The 22,632-nt window shown below is 41.6% G+C and overlaps 1 protein-coding gene across 1 annotated transcript in view; it reads right to left on the bottom strand.

Moving 5' to 3' along the window:
* BRSK2 (BR serine/threonine kinase 2) overlaps nt 1-22,632 on the bottom strand; it is a 331,200-nt gene that overhangs the window by 63,946 nt on the left and 244,622 nt on the right. Inside the window, exons 5-8 of the mRNA XM_009288666.2 lie at nt 19,889-20,005; nt 8,738-8,771; nt 7,772-7,840; nt 4,707-4,853 (exon numbers count right to left, since the gene is read on the bottom strand). Of these exons, the coding sequence (XP_009286941.1) occupies nt 4,707-4,853; nt 7,772-7,840; nt 8,738-8,771; nt 19,889-20,005 (367 nt within the window). The remainder of the gene's footprint in view (nt 1-4,706; nt 4,854-7,771; nt 7,841-8,737; nt 8,772-19,888; nt 20,006-22,632) is intronic.

Here is a 22,632-nt window from a genome sequence, read left to right as displayed (position 1 = left end):
TTTAATGCCATTTTATGGAAGTTGTAAAAATGCTGCTTCCTAATATCTCCTAGCCACCGCAGGCAATTGTCTCATGACACCATCTCTGAAACAACAAAACATGCTCAGATTCATTGCACATGCACAGTCAGAGGAGAGACTTCTGCAAGCTAAAATGCTGTAATGGAAGGAGAGGAGGAATTCCTTTATCATGGTTTTACGTAAAAATACTTCCAATATATATTAAACTTGTATACTGAAGTAGCATCTAGGAGCGCCACTCACAGATGAGAGACCCATTGCGATACAGAGCTGTACAAACTCATCAGAAAAAGAGGTCTCCTCCCCCAAGGAGCTTACGTCTGAACTGTAAGGCAGGGAACAACAGATGGAGGCAGACGGGCAGATGGAAAACAAGACAGTGCTGTCTACATCCTCGGCACTGATCTCAGCAGAGTGGTTGCCAAGCTAAGAAGTTCTGACCTGAAGAAAAACTTCTCAGAGTCTGTGGATATGGATGAGGGCTTCTGGGCTTGAACTCATGTCAAATTTCAGACTTCCCTGTCCAGAAAGAGAACAGTCTCAAACCCATCTGTGCCCCACACCTCAAATGAATCTTCTTCATTCAGAAGATCCTCTGGTCTCAGCTTTAAACCTACTGTATAATGTCAAGATAGAGGCTTTCCCTGACCAAAGGATTCAAGCTGGCAGTGCAAACAGCACTGGTAAAACCATTATCTGTGTCAGTAGTAGCAGCTGTACTATAGCAGCCTCCAGGGACCTTGACAAGGGCAAGGTATCACTGTGCTACGTGCACAGTGCATGAATAGGCCCTTGGCAGCCAAAAGCTTACAGCCTAAATACATCAACTGGACAATTACCTCCATTCTACAGGTGGTGAAGAGAGATAATTTAAATGATGTGATAGGCACCTTACCATAAGACCTGGAAAAATGAAGAAGGAATCAGGCTGTGTTTTCCCGTGTTCATTTTTTTAACATTCTTTAGATGCTGTGGTCTATCATTAACATACATCAGACCCCAGAAAAAAACAAAATCAAACAGAGAGCAGAGGGGAGATTCTTTAAATGTGTGTAATTTAAGTTGGATAATATTCAGGGACAGGTATTTCAGACTATGTGGACACCCAACATGGAAGACAAGTCATTATACTCTGGAATAAAATGTCAACACTGGAACAATAACAGCTTTATCAGAATAGCTTATTCTGCAATATCTGCTCTGATCCACCTTGCTCTACAAAGTTTCGATAATGCTCATCCAACTTTAAAAGGGAAGTGGATCAAAAGCTCCTTACTCTCCCCCCTTTGCCTTTGTGTTTCTGTAGAAGAAAATATCAGCTGAGAATGCAAATGGATTCCACTACAGGAGCTGTAATTCTCTGCTGTAGAGATGCTGAATCATTTGAAACCTCCAAGGAAAAAAACATCCACTTTCTGAAGAGCACGTAACTAAAAGAAACCTCATCCTGTAGTACTGCAGGCACTGAGAGCACTCATTCTCTTCTATAAGAAGGTTTATACCTTCTTAAACTTAAAACTAGTTCACTTTTTCCTCCTGGCACTAGTCCTACTAGAGAGCTGTCCCAGAACCCCACTAATATGGCTAAAATGCTCCTTCTAATTTCTAGCCTGCTTTCATGTAAGGCCATTTGACATACCTTTGTTTTTGTGCCAGTATCTTCCTTTAGTTTAAATAATCCTTCTCTCCCTGGTAAATTACCTCTAATGAATACGCAGACAACCAGTAAAACCCTTCTTAGACATCATCTGCGTAGACTTAAGTGGAGCTCTTTTAGGCTGTGCTATTCAGACAGGCTCTCTCAAATGCTGACCACCTCAGTACTCATTCTTTGTTTGACTTCATCTTTCCTGAACATGGGTGGTCAGAAATATCATGACCAGCAGCTAGGATCAACATTTGCAGTCTATTGAAAGAAAAACATGGATTCTTTTATTTCAAAGCATGTTTAGCAAAACAGGCCCAGTAAAGGAGAGCGGTCAAGGATGTCCCACTAACCATACTTGAGGCTACGTAACATATGGTGAGCATGAACAATATTCCACTAAGACGTAATAAAGTCTTCTTTCCATAAATGAATCATATACAAAGAAAGGTAATGCCTATTTCTTAAGGCAGGAAAGGGCAAGCAACAGTAATTCTGAGTAGTCTCCTCTCCATTAATCCTCTCAAGCTCTAACACTGAAGCCGAATGATGACAGTTAAACGTGAATGCTAGTTCTGGTTTTGTTGATCATTTTAACAGATGGACTGGGGAAGGTGTGGGTGTGCTGTGAAATGGCAATTACTGCAGGGAGGGAAATGCAGTTGGATGAAAAGGAAAAGAGATACAAATCAAAAAAAGGAACAAAGCAGAGAGGGGAAGGGAAAAATGAAAGAAAAAAATTCTAATGACCCTACATTTCACTGTATTTTTCTGCTGAATTCACCAGTTAGATATTGAGCAAATGATCAGTAATGGTAACAACTACATCTGTACTTACTGTACCCAAGCCACAATTTCACTCAGATCTTTGTATAAATATCAAATTGATTCAAGCGAGATATTTTCTAGGAATAGAGGCTTCCAAATAAACCCATATTTATACCCTTTTTCACAGGACACAGCTAAAATAGAATTCAGATCTCTCCTCAAAATGAACTATATATTCCCAGCTCCTGTGCGGTAAACAAAGAACTCCCCTCTGCCTGGCAATCTAAGCAACCGGCACACTAACAGCATAGAGAGGGAAGTGTGACAGCAGCAGGGACAGCAAATCGAGAGACTCCAAAATAATGAAAGTAAGATTGCAGTTAATAACAAAGAGCTATCCTTTTTTCCTCCCAGCTCTCAGCTCTTGAATACGTTTTATTTCAAATTGTTATTCACAATTCACTGGTTAGTGCTTGTCAATAACTATCTGATCTGGTTTTTTTTCATCCCTAAGGAAAGGAGAGCTTCATTTTGATCAAGAAAAGGAAGGGGGTGTGTGTGTGTGTGTGTCACTCCGAGACTTTGATTTACCTTAACTGTTTTCTCTCTTATGCATGTACATTCTCTGCTGTATTGCAAAATTCAAAACATTTAGGGACTATGCTCTACGGCAAAACTCAGTCAGAACAATTTGAAGAAGATGTAACATCTGATGATCTGCTCCCTGGTATACTCAAAACCATTGGCACTAATACCTTTGAGAGAAAAAAAAGCAACAGAAAAACTGTTATGTTTACGTTATGGAAAAGAAACTAAGCTAGAGAGGGATTTGGTGACTTTCTGAGTCATGAAGAACAGCTGTCTCATGTCTCAGGGTACAGCCCTAACCTCTACAGTGTTCTTTCCATGAAAATACTTGGAAAAATATTCTTTCTTTCTTTAAAAATCTGTTTTAAAAAGGCCTTCTAAAGTGCCTAATATTTTTGTTATTTTTTTTCCCAATCAGTGCTACTTATGCACTGCAAATGTGATGGTTACTGGGTTTGCAGAAGTAGGGATACTAGTAATAGCATGAAGCACTTTTCACCTACGTCACCAAATAGAGCATGACCTGGTTTCATAATAAATGAAAGAAAAACCCAGCTGCAGCTGTCAGGTAGTACTGTAAAGAGAGTTGTGAAGGCAGTTTCAGTTCACTTCTTAGCAGACAGGTGTCTGCATCCCGAAAGCACCATCACAGCTGGCGCAAACTGATGCTGTTGTTAGCAATCTCAGCAGAGAGGCCAAGCACTGATCTGAGAGTTTATTTATAAATATTTTAGCAGACTGAAGAACCAGGAGGAGTTTTAAATTTACATTTCTTTATACATACTCCCACTCAGAATCTGTGAGCTTAGTAAATCTGTATAAAATCATCATCAGAGCCTGACAATAGGATTTACAAGGGCGATGTATCCATAAAGGCAGAAGCCTCCACTGACAAGCAGGCAATCTTGCTTTCCAAAATGATTTTAATTGCTAATTTTTTTTAATTCCCCAAAACATTAACACAGTGTTAATGAAGGATACAATCACTACACACTGCTTACCCTTGCAGGGTCTCTGTTGTAGTGAACGGATGTATCCTAGATGTAAAGACTCAGTGCTGAATGCCAGGAGCTCAACACTGTGGGCCGAATCGTGCTCAGGACCACAGCACACAAGATGAAAGAGCAGACTAGAAGACACTTGCTCTAAAGGCTACTAGAGGATAATGCAGAGCATATGCAGGATAGAATACAATGCAGGTTGCATGGCATTGAGAAGCTGTCACTTTTGTCAGAAATGTAAGAAAAGCATACTCTGTTTAATAGCAAAGCTTCAAATAACAGTCCTAACAGTTTTGACCTTCAAACAGTTATATCACGTCCCTGACAAACTGCTGTACCAGCCAGGAGAGCCAGACAACTCAGGTGGACTCCAAAATGTGCTAATGGGTCAGTAGCACTGTGATGACGTTATGACGGATTTCTTCTAAATGCCCACTGTTACATATGAAGGAGAATTATGAGGCTAGAGAAGACACACAATGGGTAATCTGCCCTCATGATTGAAAAGAGAAGGTAACTAACTTCTTCCCAAAGACTCTACCACCTCCACTCATTCTTTGCTCAGGAGGAAACACACAGGAGTGGCAGTAAATCAACAAGTTACCTTAGTTATTCAACCGTTAACTGCAACAAGGGGACAAATGAAGCCTTGCTCACATGACTTGCAGCAAATGCCTTCTTACCGTGAGACGTTTCGAGGCATCCACTTCAATCATCCCCCGCAAAAGGTTCTGACAGTCCGGGGGGATAAAATGTGGCATGTGGAACACTCCACGTTTCACCTTCTCCAACAGTTGCCGCAAGTTGTCGTCATCGAAAGGCAGGGCACCCTGCAGGGATGTGACAGAGTGGTGGATGGGAGAGACGAGCGAAAGGGAATTGGAGAGGGCAAAAGGAGAAAAGCCAGGATAAACATGGTGAGAGAATGGAAAAGAGGAAGTCAGCTCATAATGAATTATTATAAGTGAAAAAAACTTTTTATCCATTGAAAATAAATAATTTCTTAATGCTGCTGTATTTTCTCCAACATAGGAAACAAAACTGAGGACATAGTTTTTTTATTAGACCTTTAATTAGAAAATGACTACCAGTATAAAACAATACAAAATATGAAATTGTCTTCCCAGGCAAATTCACCAAAGATGCATGGATTCACTTAAATTCAGCTCAAGCTTTTGATCTGCTGGTATTCCTCCTGGGCATACTTTCACAGCAGCAATGTTTATCGTCTCCTTATTTTTAATCTTCCTGAGACACATTTATTGCAGACATTGAAAAGAAGGTGAACAGCATTTGAGAGACTTTCAGTAAAGAACATCCTCTTTCTGATGGAGCAGTGAAATGACACAGCTGAAAGAAACCCTAACCAACATTAGCCTTTGGAAGCAGCAGACGTTCTACCTGTTTAATATACTCCATCCAGTTCCCATGCTGTGGTCAGGTCATCAGTTCCTATTGCCTCCCTACTGTAGCTCACTTACATGAATGGCTTGAGGTTTTTTTAGCTGAAATTACATTTTGAATAGATCATCAGCTTGCCACAAAAAGCAGCAAAAGACCTATCCTTGCTGCAAGGACAAAAAGGAAAAAAAGAAGTTGAAATCTTTAGGATAACTCCACCGACTGAAGCTGATACCCTTTTATAGCAAGTCTGCACCTTCCTAGATATTCTCACTTCCTTCTTTCACTGCCTAATTCTAGTAGGTGCCGAGCTTCCTTGATTTCCAGGATGGTTTGTGGGAAGCTGCAAGCTGTCAGCTGCTGTGATAATGAAGCTTTAAGTTGTCAATTCTGGCACTGCTCTTACTACAGTGAGTAGTGCATCTGTATAAGCAATCCTGTGTCTATGGTTTATGGAGACCAACAGCTCCATTTACAGAAGCCTCAGAAAGCGCACCTGATGGCAACCACTACTGGGCACTATTTACTGTTCTTTGTTCATTCAAGCGGCCTTGAAGAGAGAGCCTCCCTGTCTCCTGTAACCAATCTCCTGATTTACCTACTTTTTTCCTAACTGTTCCAGACTTAAAGGAAAATCAATTCTGATAGTTCAATACTTTGGCTAATGCAATTTAAGCCACAATGAAGTTAGCAAGGCTGCTTTGTGGCATTTCCTGAAGGTAACAAATACAGCTCTTCTATTACTACCACCTGCTATTATAGCTTGAGACTTTTTGTAGGGTTTGTCCTGACATAATTAACTGGAGAGCTCTGCACTCTTCGTCAATAATAGACTTATTTCAATCGTTTTGCAGGTTCATGTATATATGTAGGAACAGATGAAGATGCAGCAACAGAGAGACACCAAATCTTGACAGTCCCCCTGAAAATAAAAAGCCCACTCCTACAAATCCTAACCACCTTGACACATTCTCTCTTCTATTCTTACAAATTCAAGAAGTTACATTAAGAGCTCATTATACAGTTCTATTTTATCAGCCATGAAAATAGCTGCTGAGGAGCAATAGATGACCAGGTGCTATCTAGTGAGATAGTTAAAATTCTTCCCTTGCAACATCAAGATAAAAAATCTAAAACTTCAAAAATGTCAGTGAATTGTAATGACAAAAAAGAAGAAAAGAGCAAGATCAGTTAAGGTGAATTAAAGCATCATATTGAGATTACTTCAAGGTATTTTGATTCGGGCCAGCATATTTTTTGAAACAAAAACCTTTAAAATTTTCAAGTATTTTAAACAAAAATAATGAGCATAATCTAACTCTGATTGTACATTGTACAAGTGCTTTTGTCAAAATAAAACATTTAAGTGAAGTAATTAGGTTAACTAATAAATATACAAGGACATCAAAATTTGACTTCAAGCTTGTTATTTTTATAATTGTAGGTGATCATCTGAACTATTATAGATATAAAAAACTTAACATGCACATAAAATATATTCTCATATACAGTATTCAATCTGCACAACGTATATGCTTATATGAACATAAACTATATTTTCCTACATTATACTCTGGAAATTGATAACAAATGCCAAGCCTATCTGCCTTCAGCTGGACATCCAATTGTTGTTATCTTTAGGAGTATTACATTACCACTGCAAATCAGAATAAATTCCACAAAGAATTGAAACTTTGATAGAAAGAAGGATAAGTTACAAGATACCACATTTTGAATACTAAAGAAAGCATTACTGAGCCAGATGGAAACTACTTCAAACTTTGTACTACTGGCTCAGTTTTATATTCCCAAGTGTACCAAATTAAAATGTAGCTCAATACTTGCATGAAACAAAACTGTTGCACTCAAATCTTCTCTTGATAAAACCCTGCAGTTAATGTATGCACATACCTACCGAAACACATATATACATACAGCAGAAAAAACAAACACTTCCCAAACCCAGCCATATTTCGATCCTGTGAAGGACAACTTATTTGACACTCTCTGTACCCTGGAGTTGTAACCCTGCATATCCTTTCCAGTCAAAAAATGTGCTGCAATATCACAACACAGAAAAGAGCATTTATGGAGACAAGTTTTTGACGCTTGTCAATGCTCTCCTGTGCAGGGCAGCAGCATTTCAAAGAAGCAGTGAAATATTCCTCATACTTTTCCTTTGGGACCGATGTAGAAATAAGAGGAAAGGATGCAACTGAGAGATACAAAAACAGGAGAACTAAAAAAACCCATCTGTACCTGATGTCAATAGAATAACCATTAAATGCAGCAGCATTTTTGGATTTTTCTTTTCTTTTTAAAGGACAGCGCAAGGAAGATGACTCACCACTAGCAACGCAAACAAAATGACTCCGCAGCTCCAGACGTCTGCTTTCCTTCCATCATATTTTTCTCCCTGCACAGCAATGACACAGGTTCAAAAGACTGCTCACTAGTAAATGAATTAATTATCCTTGAAGAACAAGAGAGGGGAGAATGGGAAACCCCACATTTCAATGCAGCCATCTGCTTCCCAAGGTGGCCTTCCCAACTAGGTGGCCATGACACAGCCCATTAATTGAATTTTTATGAAGATCAGTTTACAGTCTTATCTGGGATCTGCAAGAACAGGCTCAGAAGTGGGGAGCAGGGCAGGAATGGTTGACAACTCACAAATGACTAGACCTGGCACTTAAACAGTGTCAGAGGTGCATTAAGGACGTCAAGAAGGTGTTTTTCTCTTCCCTGGTTCTTCAGGGAGCTTGTCACCAGTCACATTATTCGTGAACTCATAGTATTATCTGGACAGTCTCTTCTGTATGCTTCCTGCTTGGCTTTACATAAAAGACATGCTTTAAAAGAGGGGAATCTCGGCCACTGAAATCTTGGATACTTATTTTCAGAGGACAAAGGGAGAGTAGAGGGAAAGGATAGTTTGTATCGTTTAACGGAAACCAACATCACGGACAGTCAACCCTGGTTCTTCTACTGAAATGACAGCTACATCAGAGACAGAAAAGCATAGGGGACTTCATCCCCTGGGTGGAAAGATCAAGTTAAATGAGGCTACTGTATTTCTGACTGATCACATGGCACGAAGGCTACTGTGAGAATAACACACGATCGTTTCCCTCATATGGCTGATGCAGCTTGATTCAGGGCTGAGCCAAACAAAACCGTAGTTACGTTCCTTGTGTCCTTTCCAATGCTGTCTGCCTTGGACAGATTTCCTGTACAGAGGGTCTATCTGCGTACTTGCAAGGAGTGACGCTTTAGAAGATATATTTATACACACTAATGTTAACCAACTTACCCGGATGACTTCAGGGCAAGCATAATGTGGTGATCTGAAACACAAAATACAGTCAAATGAGCATGTAACAGCCTGGTATTTATGGATTACATGCATTTCCATTTTGTTTACCAGAAGCATGATTGGCTTGCTTATACAGAATGCAAGTGTGCAAAACCAGCACTTTTTTCCTTACCTCAATGAGAACACATTTTTAAGAAACTCAGAAAATGGTCAAGAACTAGCATAATTCAAAATTGTATGACCCTACTATGAATTTCTTAAAAGTGAGGAAGGAAGAGAAGACCAGGCATATTCTGTGACTACATAGAATTCCAGCCCTCTAATCCCACCCTTTAACTTGGCCTTGTATCTAATTAGAAGGAAGGCCCACACTGGATAGCCTTTTATAAGAAAAAAGACAGAACAATATTTTCAGACCAAATGCATGCATCCCTAAACCATGTCTTGCATCTCTTCTGCTAAGATTGCTCTCAGTTACCCCAGCGGTCATAAAAGCTGCTGATACACGATTTCAATATGCAATTTTTTTTTCTTTTAAAAAACTAAAAAGGATGGACAGTAGTACTATTACCTAGAGAGTTAATATATTCTTTTCATATCCTTCCACCCATATATCTCTGGTTTGATTCCTGGCTGAGAATAGTTAATTACTTCAACTTGCCAGGTAATCATTTTAATTCCTAAAGATTATAGCCACAGCTATTTATTTTATAGCCTCCATTAAAGTAACTTGACAAGTAAAAGGGATGCAAACTGTCTGAGACCTGTGTGCAAATCATGCTATTGTTTATACTGACACCTCCCAGCAGTCCCTGAGCCTGTCTTAATTTCTGCATTTGTTTCTTGTGACAAACAATCATGGCTGGGCAATACCTGTCTCACAAAGTAATGAGCAAAACAGAAGCACAGTTAGGTTAGCTTTGTGCTAGGATGCTACATTAATGCCCAGTGAGACAGCCCATTAATTGAATTTCCATACACGCTACATTTATCTTATGGCAAAATTATGATCCCGTGGGCATGGAATGCCCTGATTTGGTATCACAGCTTTCGGCAGACCATGATAATAAACTCGGAGTACACTTGGGACTGTAGCTACCTTGACAGCAAAGCTTAAGTGAGGAGAGAGAAATGCAGTTGATCCCTCACAAATTTTAGGACAGATGGAATTCAGAAGTTTAGTACAAATACTTCCCCCCCAATTTAAAAGGTTATCACAGGTATTCTAACCAGATCTATCTGCTCAGTAGTGATCCCAAGTGTCTGAATTTAGACTGGATTTTAAAAACCTTGATTCCAGAGTCAAAACAGATAATGACAACCAGAGCCTTCCCCCAGAGAGCTGGCCAGAGTTGGCCCTTGGGAGACCAAAAAGAATGGACTTGTGCCTAGTGGGACAGTCTGCCATGCACAGACTACCTGGGCTCTCTTGGCAGCTCTGTTACTGGCAGCCATATGGACATGGACAAGGTTACTTAATGTTTTTAAAAGCTCAGCTGGCCACAGTTTGAAAAAGGTGAGCAGAACCTCACCATGAGTCTACTCTTCTGACTAAAACAGGAGCAATGCCACCACAGCTTTCATACCTCACAAGAGTTTGTATGACTGAATTCACTGGGATTTGTACGAGGCTTTAACCTTTTAGGGCAAAAGCTTCTATAGTAACAAAGAGCGTGATGGCAACAATAATGAAATAAAGCTAAAGCAGTCAGTAATGTTAATAAAACTGTTGCTTCTTGACTAAGCGAGGGCTGATTTGGGGGACTTGCAGCATATTGCTGGCCACTGCTGGAGAGAAAGTGAGGCCAGAGTGAGACACTGAATTGCTCAATGTTATGTACGTGTTCCTAACCCTCCAACATATATTGTTCCCTGTGAATTTGCTTCTTTATAGCAATCCAACAGCTACTCTACACCTGTTCTTTTTAATACCCCAAAGCCTTAACCACTAAACAGTCATGTCACTGGACTAATGCACTATTTCACAAGCTTTTAGAAGACAAGTTAAATTATTCTTGTGAGAATACCTGACTAGTGGTGTTGTCTTTTTTTCATATCATAAAAATGGTGTATAGTGTACAGGCCATCCTTAAGGTACACATAAATCAGAATTAAGGAGCAGCACCAGAATTGGGACTACAACCCAGGACTGGACAAGCACAGCCAACTGTCATCAGTGCAAGATTGCTTAGACAGAACAGTGAAAGAGGGCAGTATGGGAGCCGTAGTGAAGGTAGTAATGCAACTATAATTTGGAAAAAAACATGGTAGCAAAAAGAATACAGGAATTACATCAGATCATAGACATTCACTCAGTTTAGTCACCTCAGAATAAATAACATGTTCTATATAACTGAGTCACATTAGGTTTATTGGAAAACATATCAGGGGGTAACAAAGGAGTGAAGACGCAATCTAGGTAACTGTTGAGCTCCTGTCACTTAGTGTGTCTGAGTTTCTCAGTCTTGCATGCATTTTAGCTTCTGTCAGGTACAATGCTACCATTGCCTTTCCTACAGAAGGTGAGTCATGAAGACACACAGTACATTAAATGGCTACTACAGGTGGTGTCTGTAGCTGAGCTAGAAACTTAAGGCAGACCTCTCAAATCCTGCATGGTATCCTGTACAGTTCAGCATCATTCTTCAGCACAATACTTTTTGGGTGGCTATGCCATCTGTGGTGCACTAGAAGAGTCAGTATTTCAATTTGCAGAGTGCTTCTGAGTTTTTATTTGTATATGATGACTCCAACAAAGATTTCAGAACTCTTAATTGTGGATGCTGAGCAACACAACCACCCTGACAGCCTCCTGTGCTAACATCCTTGAAAAGAAGAATGTAAGTGTTGTGAGGAACCCAAGATAGGGACATACCTATTTATGTGTCCCACTAGCAAATGCACTTAAAGCATTTACCTTCCTGAGGTCAGCTGGAGTGCAGTGGAATCTGCTAGGTATCTACAAGGCACTGAAAGTCTGCTAAAATCTAGGAGAATGGGTGGAGAAAATGCTATAATAAAACCTTTGAACAAGTTGGATTGATTCGATCATTCAACAGCTGCACTGCAACTGCCCAGAGAGCACAGGTTTCTGGCATAGCCATTCTGAATTCTTGCCAGCACATGCTAGATATCTGCAGCATTATCTTGGCTAACAGCTCTAAAAGGGATCCTCTGGTGAGCCAGAATCCATAGAAAACTCATTTCCATGATGCCAATCACAGAGCAACTTCAACTGCTTTAAAGAGAAAACTCAAATTTAATCAAAAATCTATTTATCTTTCTACAGAGACATGAATATTTCTTTGGCTCTTATCACTAATTATTCAATATACGTGTGTCAATAGCAAAATTCCCTGCCTCTTCCCCGAGGCCATCTCCTCATCGTTCAGCTACTTCTCTGTGCAGCAAAAGCTACAATCTGCCCCTGATAACAAATAAGTATATCGCTCAGCAAGATCAAGAAGCAGTTGCTGCCTGCGGGTACTGCTGCAAAAAAAGCACCAATGTTGGCAGTGTTTATTTCAAGGGTGATGTGGATTTTCCCAGGCTAGTCTGCCTGGGGCAGGAAGGGCTCTCTGAATGGTCATTCACAGCTATGACTCTAGGACACAGTAATCTTAAGGATCTTGGGGGAGCTTAGCAAAGCATTTACGTGGGATTTCAACCAGAGGAAATAAGCCAGAGTGCAATGGTGAAATCCAGGACAGCCCTGGACAGGAAGTCAGGCATTCAGAAAGAAATGTATATATCCTTGATGTTTGAATTTCATCTGAGAAACTATAAAAGTAGTTCTTGATCTGTGCACCTTAAGATACAGCGCAGCTACAGTAGATCTGAGACAACCAGGGCCATATCTTCAGTGCAGATGTGACGTGCCTGTGACCTACAGGTGTCATCATGCAGGTAAGAGAGACCTGCACTGTGCACACACAAATCAGCTGCCCATGTATGGTTTATCTGGGAATATACAGTAACTGCTTTTCCAGAGAAGCTGTTGGTTGATCAGGAAGCACAGGGAAAGCTGTGTGATCCTACTCCACAGTGTGACAAATCGTGTGTTACACTGCCTGATGGGTTCCCAGGTCCCATCAAAGATGAGCGTCCATGCCTGGGTCCTTTGGTCCCATGCCATAAGATGGTACTATCTGGGGAAGAAAAAAAACTTCTTTGAGTGCCATTCTTTAGGCCTCACAGCTGGAGGCAGAGTTTCTGCAGAGAGGGAAGAACAAGAAGTCTCCTTCCCTCTGTTTTTCTTATGCATGAAGTTACCTTGATACAAGAGGTTGTACAGGTGCACTGAAGTCCTCCCACATTTAGCTGTTTTTGCTGTTGCTCAGATGCTAAAGTCCCTTCTTCCCCCCCCGTTAACCACCATCTCCAAGCTGGCTTTCAGAGACAGAAGCTACCCACTAGCGCAAAAGGCTGCCTATGCTTTCCCCCCATGCTGGGTAGCAAAGGGCTGAGATGAAGGGGAACGCCAGAGGAGTAGCAAAATAGATAAAGGGAATTCTTCAGGAGAAGGACATATGTTAGAGCATCCTGAATGGAGAAAGTGACAGCCACAGATCACACAGAAAAGTAAGACAGGGAGAGACTGAAGAAACGGTTCCAGCAGTAGTGGGTAGTTAAGGCTGCAGTGAAGGCAGTAGCTGTAGGTAAGGCTGTAATTAAGGTAGTAGCTGTAGTTAAGGCTGAGTGCTATTTTGCCATTAAAGCTTCAACTCAGTCATTTAGTTTTATATGAGAAAACTCAGCATCTAGCCCTCAGCCATCTTACAACTGTTTACTTCTCGAGCACAATTACATTTTGGGGGAATCTGCAAATCAGTTCATTAATTAATATATCAGTTCAAATTATTAAGACTTGGAACCTTTAAGAGATCTTAATTTAAAAAATGAAACAGACCCCTGTATTAAAAGGGCATAAAGATTGCAAAGTTAAGTATTCAAAAGTTAAGAATTGCTAAAATAAAGCTTGAAGAGGTTATACTGTACTCTGCGGGTAAGTCAGGGTGGGGCGGTGGATGTGTTGCTGTCCCCAGTGCCTCTGTTTTACTTGTGGTTGAAGATGGAAAGACTGTAGCAATGTGAGGGAAGTTTAGTGTCATGAAGGACAAGCTTGTGATAGAGGCAGCTGATTGACATACTGCAGAATCAAACTCTCTGCCCCTGCCACAGAATCTTTCTGTGAAAGAAAATGAACAGGTGCCTTAAATTGAGACGTTCACAGGTAATTATGAGTTGCAGGTTCCCAGTTTTCAAAATCACAGTGCAACACATCCGAAGTTTGATTTACAGTATTTATAAGCACATGGAGCAGCAGCTGATGTCAGTAGGCACTCTGCTCTCCAAGTAAAGACTGTTATCAAGCAACTGAGTATTCTGAGCTATTAGGCCCCAGAGTATCCAACTGCACACTCAAAACTGTGTGATGATTTTGAGTTTCATTTTGCACAATCACATGTCCTCATATAAATGGAGATAACCAGATCAATGTGGCAAACATAGTATCAAACCAGTATAATTAATATTTGTAAACCTAAGATACTATGATGAAAATCCTACCTAGCATTCATAGTAAGGCTTGAATGCAGTGAGCAGAAATTATGAATGGATCCATAAAATGAATGATGAGGAAAAATCAAACATTAAATAGCTGTTTATTCAAATATCCACACCATCCAAACACCAATGAGGCAAAGATTTGTTGGAAAAAACCTGTACAAGCTCGTAATTAATGACCATATCCTAATGTGCATGGGCTAAGTTAATGTTATACTGGCAATCTGAAGAATAGCACATCTTAAATTCTGAGTGCTTGATTTTGCAGACTTAAAGCTCTTTTAACATACCTTGGGATGTATTATAGGCGAGGCTGGTATTAATGGTTATTAATAAGGTTGTCTGGTATTTCCCTTTATAATCCTCATTTTAAGTTGCGTATGATTTACCATCAATTTAACAACTTAACAACAATTTTCCTTGCTTTTCGTCTGCCTCAGACTGGTTTCATGTTTGTATGTGCATGCATGTTGTGTATGGGCTGAAACATTTCCACTATCTAAGTCTAATCTAAATTAAATGTTTTCCCCATAAAAAGGGAAAATGTCTAGTATCCTCAACTGCAAAGGGAAAACTTGAATATTTGTTTGCATTCTCTAGAAAAATTTACTCAAACTGCCACTACAAAACTGCAGTTTGCATTTACTAGCAGAAACTCTCCAGAGCGTCAGGATCAAAATTCCACCTGCACTGGTAACACTTCACAGAATAATTTTTCTACCTGAAACTGATACTATGAGCTGCTGTGGCTGGGGTTATCACAAGGTACCAAACTTTAAAACAAAGTGAGTGCAAAACCAACAGGAAATAGATCTAGGACTGACAGCAACTGACTGGGACAACCAGGTAGGGGAAACTGCAGCCGGAACCTAGTGGAAAAGAGAAAAGGATCTGGGATTTGGGGCCAAATATGGAGCAGAAATGACTGGGAGAAGTTGGCAAGACTAGAGTGCAAATCAGGGAAGAAGGTAGATGGGAATGGAGTGCTGGGAATGGAAGCTCTTGATGAGATGGGGTAAAAAGTAGTAATTCTGGCATTTCCAATTTTAAAAGCCTAAATTTGCATCCCTAACAATAACCAGATGTAGGACACTTGCATATGTTTTAGACAACATGCACACATTTATTATAAAGGGGAAAGAATATGTGCAGTATCATGTCTTGTCATTAAAATCAGAAATGGTGCTTGGACACTGAGGTGTGTGGCAACTGAATATTGCCCTTCTGAATTATCTGCTCATCACAGGTGTGCTGATACACCAAATACAGATGTAAGTTAATCAGGAGCTAGATGATCTCCACTAGCATTTCTAACACACAGTGCATTGGTTGTTATAAATACCCTGAGCTCAAAAAGAGCCAGTAATCAGTCCTAATGAGAATACGTGCTTTTTTTTTTGATAGATCTAGGCAATCTGTGGGTCTGCAAAGTGTTGCTAGGAATCGCTAGGGAGAGCTGAGAGCAGAGAAATTGACTGTGCTGGGGTTGGAAGTTGCTGTTTTCCTCCATTATGCCACCAACAGGCGCAAGGCTTTCTTCTCACTCTCAATAAAATCATAATCAGCATCGCTCTTCCCACATGCACACAGCTTTCTGGATCAGGCTAGGGGTTCCCTATGGAGACACCAATATGGGGGAACTGTTGCATACAGTCAGTTAATTGTGGGGCTGTCAGCAGTGGTGTCAGTCTCCATACTGACTGCCTCTGCAGAGGCTGGGTCTGGTGCTGGAGCGAGCTACATTTACATGTCAGCTTTGTCCTAGCTCTTGGTTGGGATAGAGAGATTTGGAGGCAGGCAGCACAGACACTAGCACTGCTGTGGGTTCTTGGTCACCTGGCAGCTTGCAGCAATCTCCATCCAGTGTTTCGAAGCTGTGATGAGTGAAACTGAGAGAAGTGAAGAGATGGCAAAAATTTACTTTGCCAGGTTTCTGTAAGGAGCAATGGGGAATTAGGAAGGATCTTTACAAGCTCCCAAGAATTGTAACTCAACAGTATCCTCTTTCAATCCTTTTGAACGTGAGGAAAAATTTCTTTACTGAAAGAGTGGTTAAACATTGGAACAGGCTGCCCAGGGAAGTGGTTGAGTCACCATCCCTGGAGGTATTTAAATGACGCGTAGATGTGGCGCTTAGGGACATGGTTTAGTGGGCATGGTGGTGTTGGGTTGATGATTGGACTCGATGATCTTAGAGGTCTTTTCCAACCTCTATGATTCTATGATTCATTTTAGCCATAAGCCCTCTTAGTTCAAGAAAAGGGAACAAGATCCAGGGAATGCCCCAACCCTTCCTACTTTTCCAAGACTGCTATAGAAATGACTGCAATTTATGTTCAGAGCAACTTGGGCACTGCAATGACTTGCTAAGATGGAGAACTGAAGCAGAGAAAGGTAATGCATCTTGTCCAAGACTATCCTGAATGCCTTCAGCAGAGACAGAAATCAAGCTCAGATCACCTGGGTCTCAGTCCTGAGGTTTAACTGTAAGGCACTCACTCTTCTTGCCTAGTGACAATTCAGGATGGATTGGACAATATCTACCATGCTGAAACACTGCGAGGCAGTATGCTGGGAAGAATTGCTGTGAAAAGAGACAGGGGCATGTCTCTGCATGCCATTGCCTGGATGGGTAAAGAGGAGGAAGAGCTGAAAAGATCTAAAATAATAGAAGCAGCTTCCTACCACATCTTCCACTTCCTTCCTTGTCTGCTGTTTGCTCACAGACCTCACCTGCTCCTGGAGGAATGCAGAGACTCACTGTGTTACTCTGGCATTTCAAGGACCATCTCTCCATGAGACTGCCTTGCTGTGCAATTTCTGCTGTAAGCAGAATTATTCCTGCAGACCCTACACACAGCTCCTCTTCCCCTCAAGGGTCTAAAGACACATGTTTAAAACTACCGACTTATTCCTCTGTGCTGTGTATATGCAGGATTTGCGCAATATACATTTCCAGCAATGGGGATTCATTACAATCAAGGCCCAATGTGCAGTCTGTCAGTGACAAATTATGTCAATGAAACAGCAAGTCCATCCTTACCTCCCTCTCCTACACAAACACAACTGGATTGAACTTTTATTGTTTTCTCCAGGTAGCCATCAATGCTACAGAAAACCGTGCAGATCTAAGGAATAGCTCCCAGAAAACACTGACTCTGAGGTATGCAATACAGCATACTTCAGGCTACGTGATTATCTTCATGAGGCCAGTCAAGGCTCTGTGGTGACCTAAAGCCTACCCAAATTTTGGACTAAACTTAGCAGTTCACTTGTGACAGCAAAGAATTTTGACTGCACTCTAACCACTCTGCTGTACTGACAAAGTTAGCTGCATCACATGGCTCAATGCCATCTGATCCTCCCACTCTGACTGACAGAAATACCTGGAGACTCCTTGCGCGACTGTAAATGGAAATGTTACAGTTTCATCTCATTATCAGTGTTCATAGCACAGATAAAACCATTCTGGAAATTAACTTCTGGGTGCACGGAGGAGCATCTCATTAAAGCTCAGTATCTCAGCCATGATTCACTCTGTTTTGTTCCTTTTCACGCTGGCTGAAAGTACCAACTACAAGGGTAGGTAAAACTGTTGCCTTGAAAAGCTCTGAGGTTGGTTACTGTGTGTGCTCCAAGGGAAAGGGAGTCATAACTGGATTGCCTTTCTTTGTGAACAGTATGGCATATTGTTATATATTCCTTCCTTCCTCCCTTCACCCCCCAAACCAGAGAGATCACAAGACACCAGTATCAGCCATGCTGGGCTCCATGCCAGGAGAATTAATGAAGTGGTGTAATAGCTCACACGGAGGCCTAGTGATTGGCACCACACTTGAAATGCATCTGCAACGCAGGAGATCATAGTGTTGCTGCTGTGTTCTGTTTATTACGGGCACATCTCTTCTGTTCCATTGATTTCTTTATTAGCGCGTTTTAAGGCCGTGATGTCGGTGCTGGCTCTGCTTGAAGCATGGAGGTTTGAATTCCAGCGCAGCTTATGGAAACGAAGTCTCCCTTTGAGACTCTAGACCTGGATGACAGAGCCCAGTGCTAACAAGTACAGGAACCCTACCGAGAGGTTCCCGAGGAGTTTGAAGAATCCTACAGGGCAATGTGAGACTGGGTTGGTTTTTACACTTCCTCTTGTTTTTTTCATGGAAGGAAGGGGGAAAATTTTATCTAGAGTATAGAGGCTTTATGATAACTGCAGGGAGGACTTCATTTCCTGATCTAGAGGGGAGGTTTGAAAGCAGCTGCAAGCAACAGATGTGCAGACTCATAGCTCCTTGCTTTTCATCTGTGCTGCTAAAGAGGTCAAATCTTGACTTGACGTGGACAGGAAGGAATGGGTGGGTCTCAGTGTACTCATCAACCAGCATTGGATCACATCATGAACTTAAAATAATTTGCTATCCATTATTCATGACTTGGACAGCAGAGCTGTACAGCTCAGGACTGAGAGGCAGTGGCTGGGCTGTGCAGGGAACCACGATGCCTCCACGTCTACCCTGAATTGCCTTGGCTCAGAGCACAGACTGAAAAAACATGGACTGTAACCAGCTGAAGACAGGGCTGGCCTGGAGTCATCAGATTCACACTACCAAAGGCCAGGAAGAGTAGGTCTGTATGGGAGGAGGTGGAAATCTGCTGGTACTGTCTGCAACTCAATTGCTGAGCTCGCTGTTATAACAAATTCAGACACAGCTAAAAGCTGGCATAGTGGTGCCAGGCTGCAGCAGCTCAATGCAGCTGCTGCCCTTGCCACAGCTCACTGTGGCAGCCCCCTGCACAGTCAACACGCACCAAGCCATAGCTATGGGGGGTGGGGGAAGCATGGTCCAGTAGTGCCCCTAGAGGCGATGGTGATGAGAGGGCATTGCCCCCGGAGACCATGTCCTGTCCCCGGCCAGGCACCTGGGCTTTGCTCAGCTGTTGGGCTTATTGCTGGCTGCCTTGGAAATTCCTAGAAAGCTCTTGCTGGCAACTGAATTGCCATGGAAATGTTTTTAGAGTGCCCCTGCAATATTCCTCCAAGCAGTCTCCTTTGTATCTGCATTCATCCCCTGCTTGTAATTGCAAAGGACCCTGCTGCCTCCCTGTCAATCCTGCATGTGAGACAAAATGAAGCAGTGTGGAGCATGAACAGGAAGAGCTGCAAACAGGGAGCCTAATCAGGACATGCAAATTCCACTTCAGAACCCCTAGATTAGTTTTTTTTACCCCCTAATATTTTTAAAGCCTCTTCTTAAAACAGCCAACTCTACCGCTTTCAGTTCCCAAAATTGTATGGCCAGTGAAAGCAAACACACACCAGCGTATGCAGAAGAATCCAAGCCTGAAAGCCTTGATTTTTATATCCATATGTGACACCTGCAGAGGCCTGCTTTTCACTGCAAAGCACTTAAAAACCCCTTCTTTTAGCTATCTTATACACTACGTGCATCATATCAATTTATCATCTTGCTGGGAACTAACAACGCATGGTGTAAGTCTGCAGGTCTTTATTGAAACCCTTACTATAGACAACTTTTATGTCTGGACTCTATCACTGATTTTTGCAATATGTTCTGAGACACTCACCCACAACTGGTTTCTAACAAGCTGTCCCCAACCTGCAGTGATGCCATCCCGAAGTCTGCTATCCGGATGTTGTTCTTTTCATCCAGCAGTAGGTTTTCTGGTTTTAAGTCCCTGTGGCTGTAAAGAGAGGATCAAAATGTGAGTTAAATTATCTACGGCAGCTTTCCCACTCCAAAACTTGTTCTTTATCCAGCATAGCATCCAACCTATTATATTTTAATTGATTTCATTTTTTTTCCTGTCCCAGGCAGGAGAACACACATATCCAAGATCCAATCTTTGCAATACTCTAGACCATATCCCAAATGCCCACTCCTGATGAATGCAAGGCTTGAGCCTGCAGTGCTGTAACAGGAAACGAACATCTTCAACTTCCAGTGATACCAACACAATCTGAGGGAGAGACTGAGGGAAATAGGTAGGAGGAGAACTTCAGCTTGGATTTAGGGCTGATATACTCCAACACATGCCAGCTCCTTAAGGTAGAAGGCAACACTATCAATATATTCTGTCAACAACAGGAAACAAAATGAGTGATATCTAGAGAAAAAAACATCCTTGGTGTAAATGCTACTGCAAAAAGCCCCTATTAGGAGTTGTTTACATAGGCATATGGCTTTGAAATAATTTTGGGTAATTAGCTCTGATGGAGAAATCCCTTCAACCCAGCACTGCTTATAACTGAGGGTGCCAGCACCAGGAAGGAAGAGAGAGGATTCCCTCCTACCCGTCAAAGCTCGATTCTCTTATTGTTTGGCAACATGGGAAGAGCCAGGCAGCCATGATCTTCAGGATGGCAACTTCTGCTTGAAATCAAAGGTATCATATATTGACTAATTTATTAATCTCCACTACCCACAGCCAACACCACTGTGCACCCATGTCTGCTTCTTAGTACCCGTGCTTTTGTACAACTATTACATTTACTTGATTTTATATCCAAAGACAAAAATCTTGCACAAAATTTGTGATGACTTTGCTTTTTTTTTTATTTGCAATTCTTGAAGAGTCACAGAGATGAGAGAACCACTTTAGGCAGACTAAAGAAGAAGCTCTTTTCTTGTTTTTGCTTATGAGTAGGCAAAATGAGTCTTTGATGTCTTGCTAATAAAAGGTCCAAATATGAGCACTCAAACCTTGCAGGCAGAACGGCCAGCTTCAGTGCACAGTCAGAACACAAACCTGTGGGAAACGGTCAGCCGACAACATGTGCGAGTGTCAGGCAAACAACAGTCATTTGCAACAATGGTTCACTAAAACCAGTTACCCTGACCAGAAACTGAACTCAGCAAAAGAACCAGCGTTAGGATAGTCTAGTCCAGTGATACCCATAATGGAAGGCAGCCTTATCTTCATGCCATTTCCTCTTCACTTTTTAAGACATTCCTCTAGCATTCCTCAAGCATGCAAGTGTAATTCTACCTCTATACCACTGTAAAGGACAGTCTCTAGCCTCCCAGAAAAACATGAGAGGCATGACAATGTCTTGGAAATTATCTCCTCTGATCTGAAGAGAAGTCTGGAATGATCAGTTAGAGACAACTTGTAAATAATGCAGGTCAATTCTACGCAAAACCAGAGCACACTGTAATAGGACATCTGGGGAGAGTAACAGGTATTTCCAAAGGAGACTTCCAGCAAAATAGTGCACATTCAAAGCAGGCACTGGTCATTTACCTTATCACTGAGTCCTACGATTCCTTCTCCCTCACTTTTTAAAGAGCATAAAATTTGGTCTCCAATCTTGTAGAAACATGATGAACCCTGCATGTTAAACTGGCCTTGTTAACCATGGGCAAACAATCTGGTAGATAATGGAGCAGCATGATTCAGATTTGTGCGTATTTTCATCTGACAAAGCAAAAGGTGCTTTATCAAATCTATCTTTCTCATAGAAATCAAAGTTTCGAGGTAACTGGAGACAGAAGACTTGTTAGCCATATAATAACTATCAAGATAGTCATACCTACTTGACAAAAAAGCAGGAGATGAGTGACAAGGAAACGTTTCCAGAGGCAGTGAATTACCAGTTAATGGCCACAAAAAGAACCTCTGAATGCCATCATCAAGGACAGCAGTCCTGGACAAAGGCAAGATTGTCAACATCCGCCAAATCTGAACATACTCCAGCCCCAGCAGTGAAATGGAGTGAAGAGCCCACAGTCCTAAGGCAAGCTAGGAAAGCTTGGACACTAATGAGACAGTAGTGTGTGATTTAATCTTTCCTCCAGCAGACATCCTGGACAGTTCTCATCTTACAACTGGTTTCATTAATGGGGTGCTGGGAAGACGCACCTAAGTTCTCCTGTCTGAGGACTAGGGCTCAGCAGCAAACAACAGCTCCCTGTAAAGCAAGCAGTGCTTGTTTGATGCTATGAAACAAGAAACCTCCCCACAGCTCAAGTTGAGTCCATGTTCTTCTACTGTGCGTGGTTTTTCAGCGGCTATGGTTGTTTTTCAGTCTTGGTGACTGCTCCTGGCTGACTGCTGAACAGATATATGGTTTAGAAGTTGGGGGTGCTGCTGCCCATGCCTGTTCCACTGTTTGTGCACTGGCTGATACCATTCATACGTGTTCAGCCTATAGCAGGCATACTGCTGACATGTGCCTTTTGTACCTAAAAATTGAAATTCTTTGCTTATCCTAAAATTGTGTAGTATTTTTAGAGACAAGAGAACTTGAAGGAATGATCAAGGCACAGCATGACCTAAGCACAGGTCGTCCACAAGCGTTTCTCCAGCCT

Source organism: Aptenodytes forsteri, unplaced genomic scaffold, assembly GCF_000699145.1.
Source record: "Aptenodytes forsteri isolate BGI_AS27 unplaced genomic scaffold, ASM69914v1 Scaffold8, whole genome shotgun sequence".
NCBI classification, from domain to species: Eukaryota; Metazoa; Chordata; class Aves; order Sphenisciformes; family Spheniscidae; genus Aptenodytes; species Aptenodytes forsteri.
The sequence above is the reverse complement of the archived record's forward strand: the minus strand, read 5'-3'. Positions and strand labels throughout refer to the sequence as shown.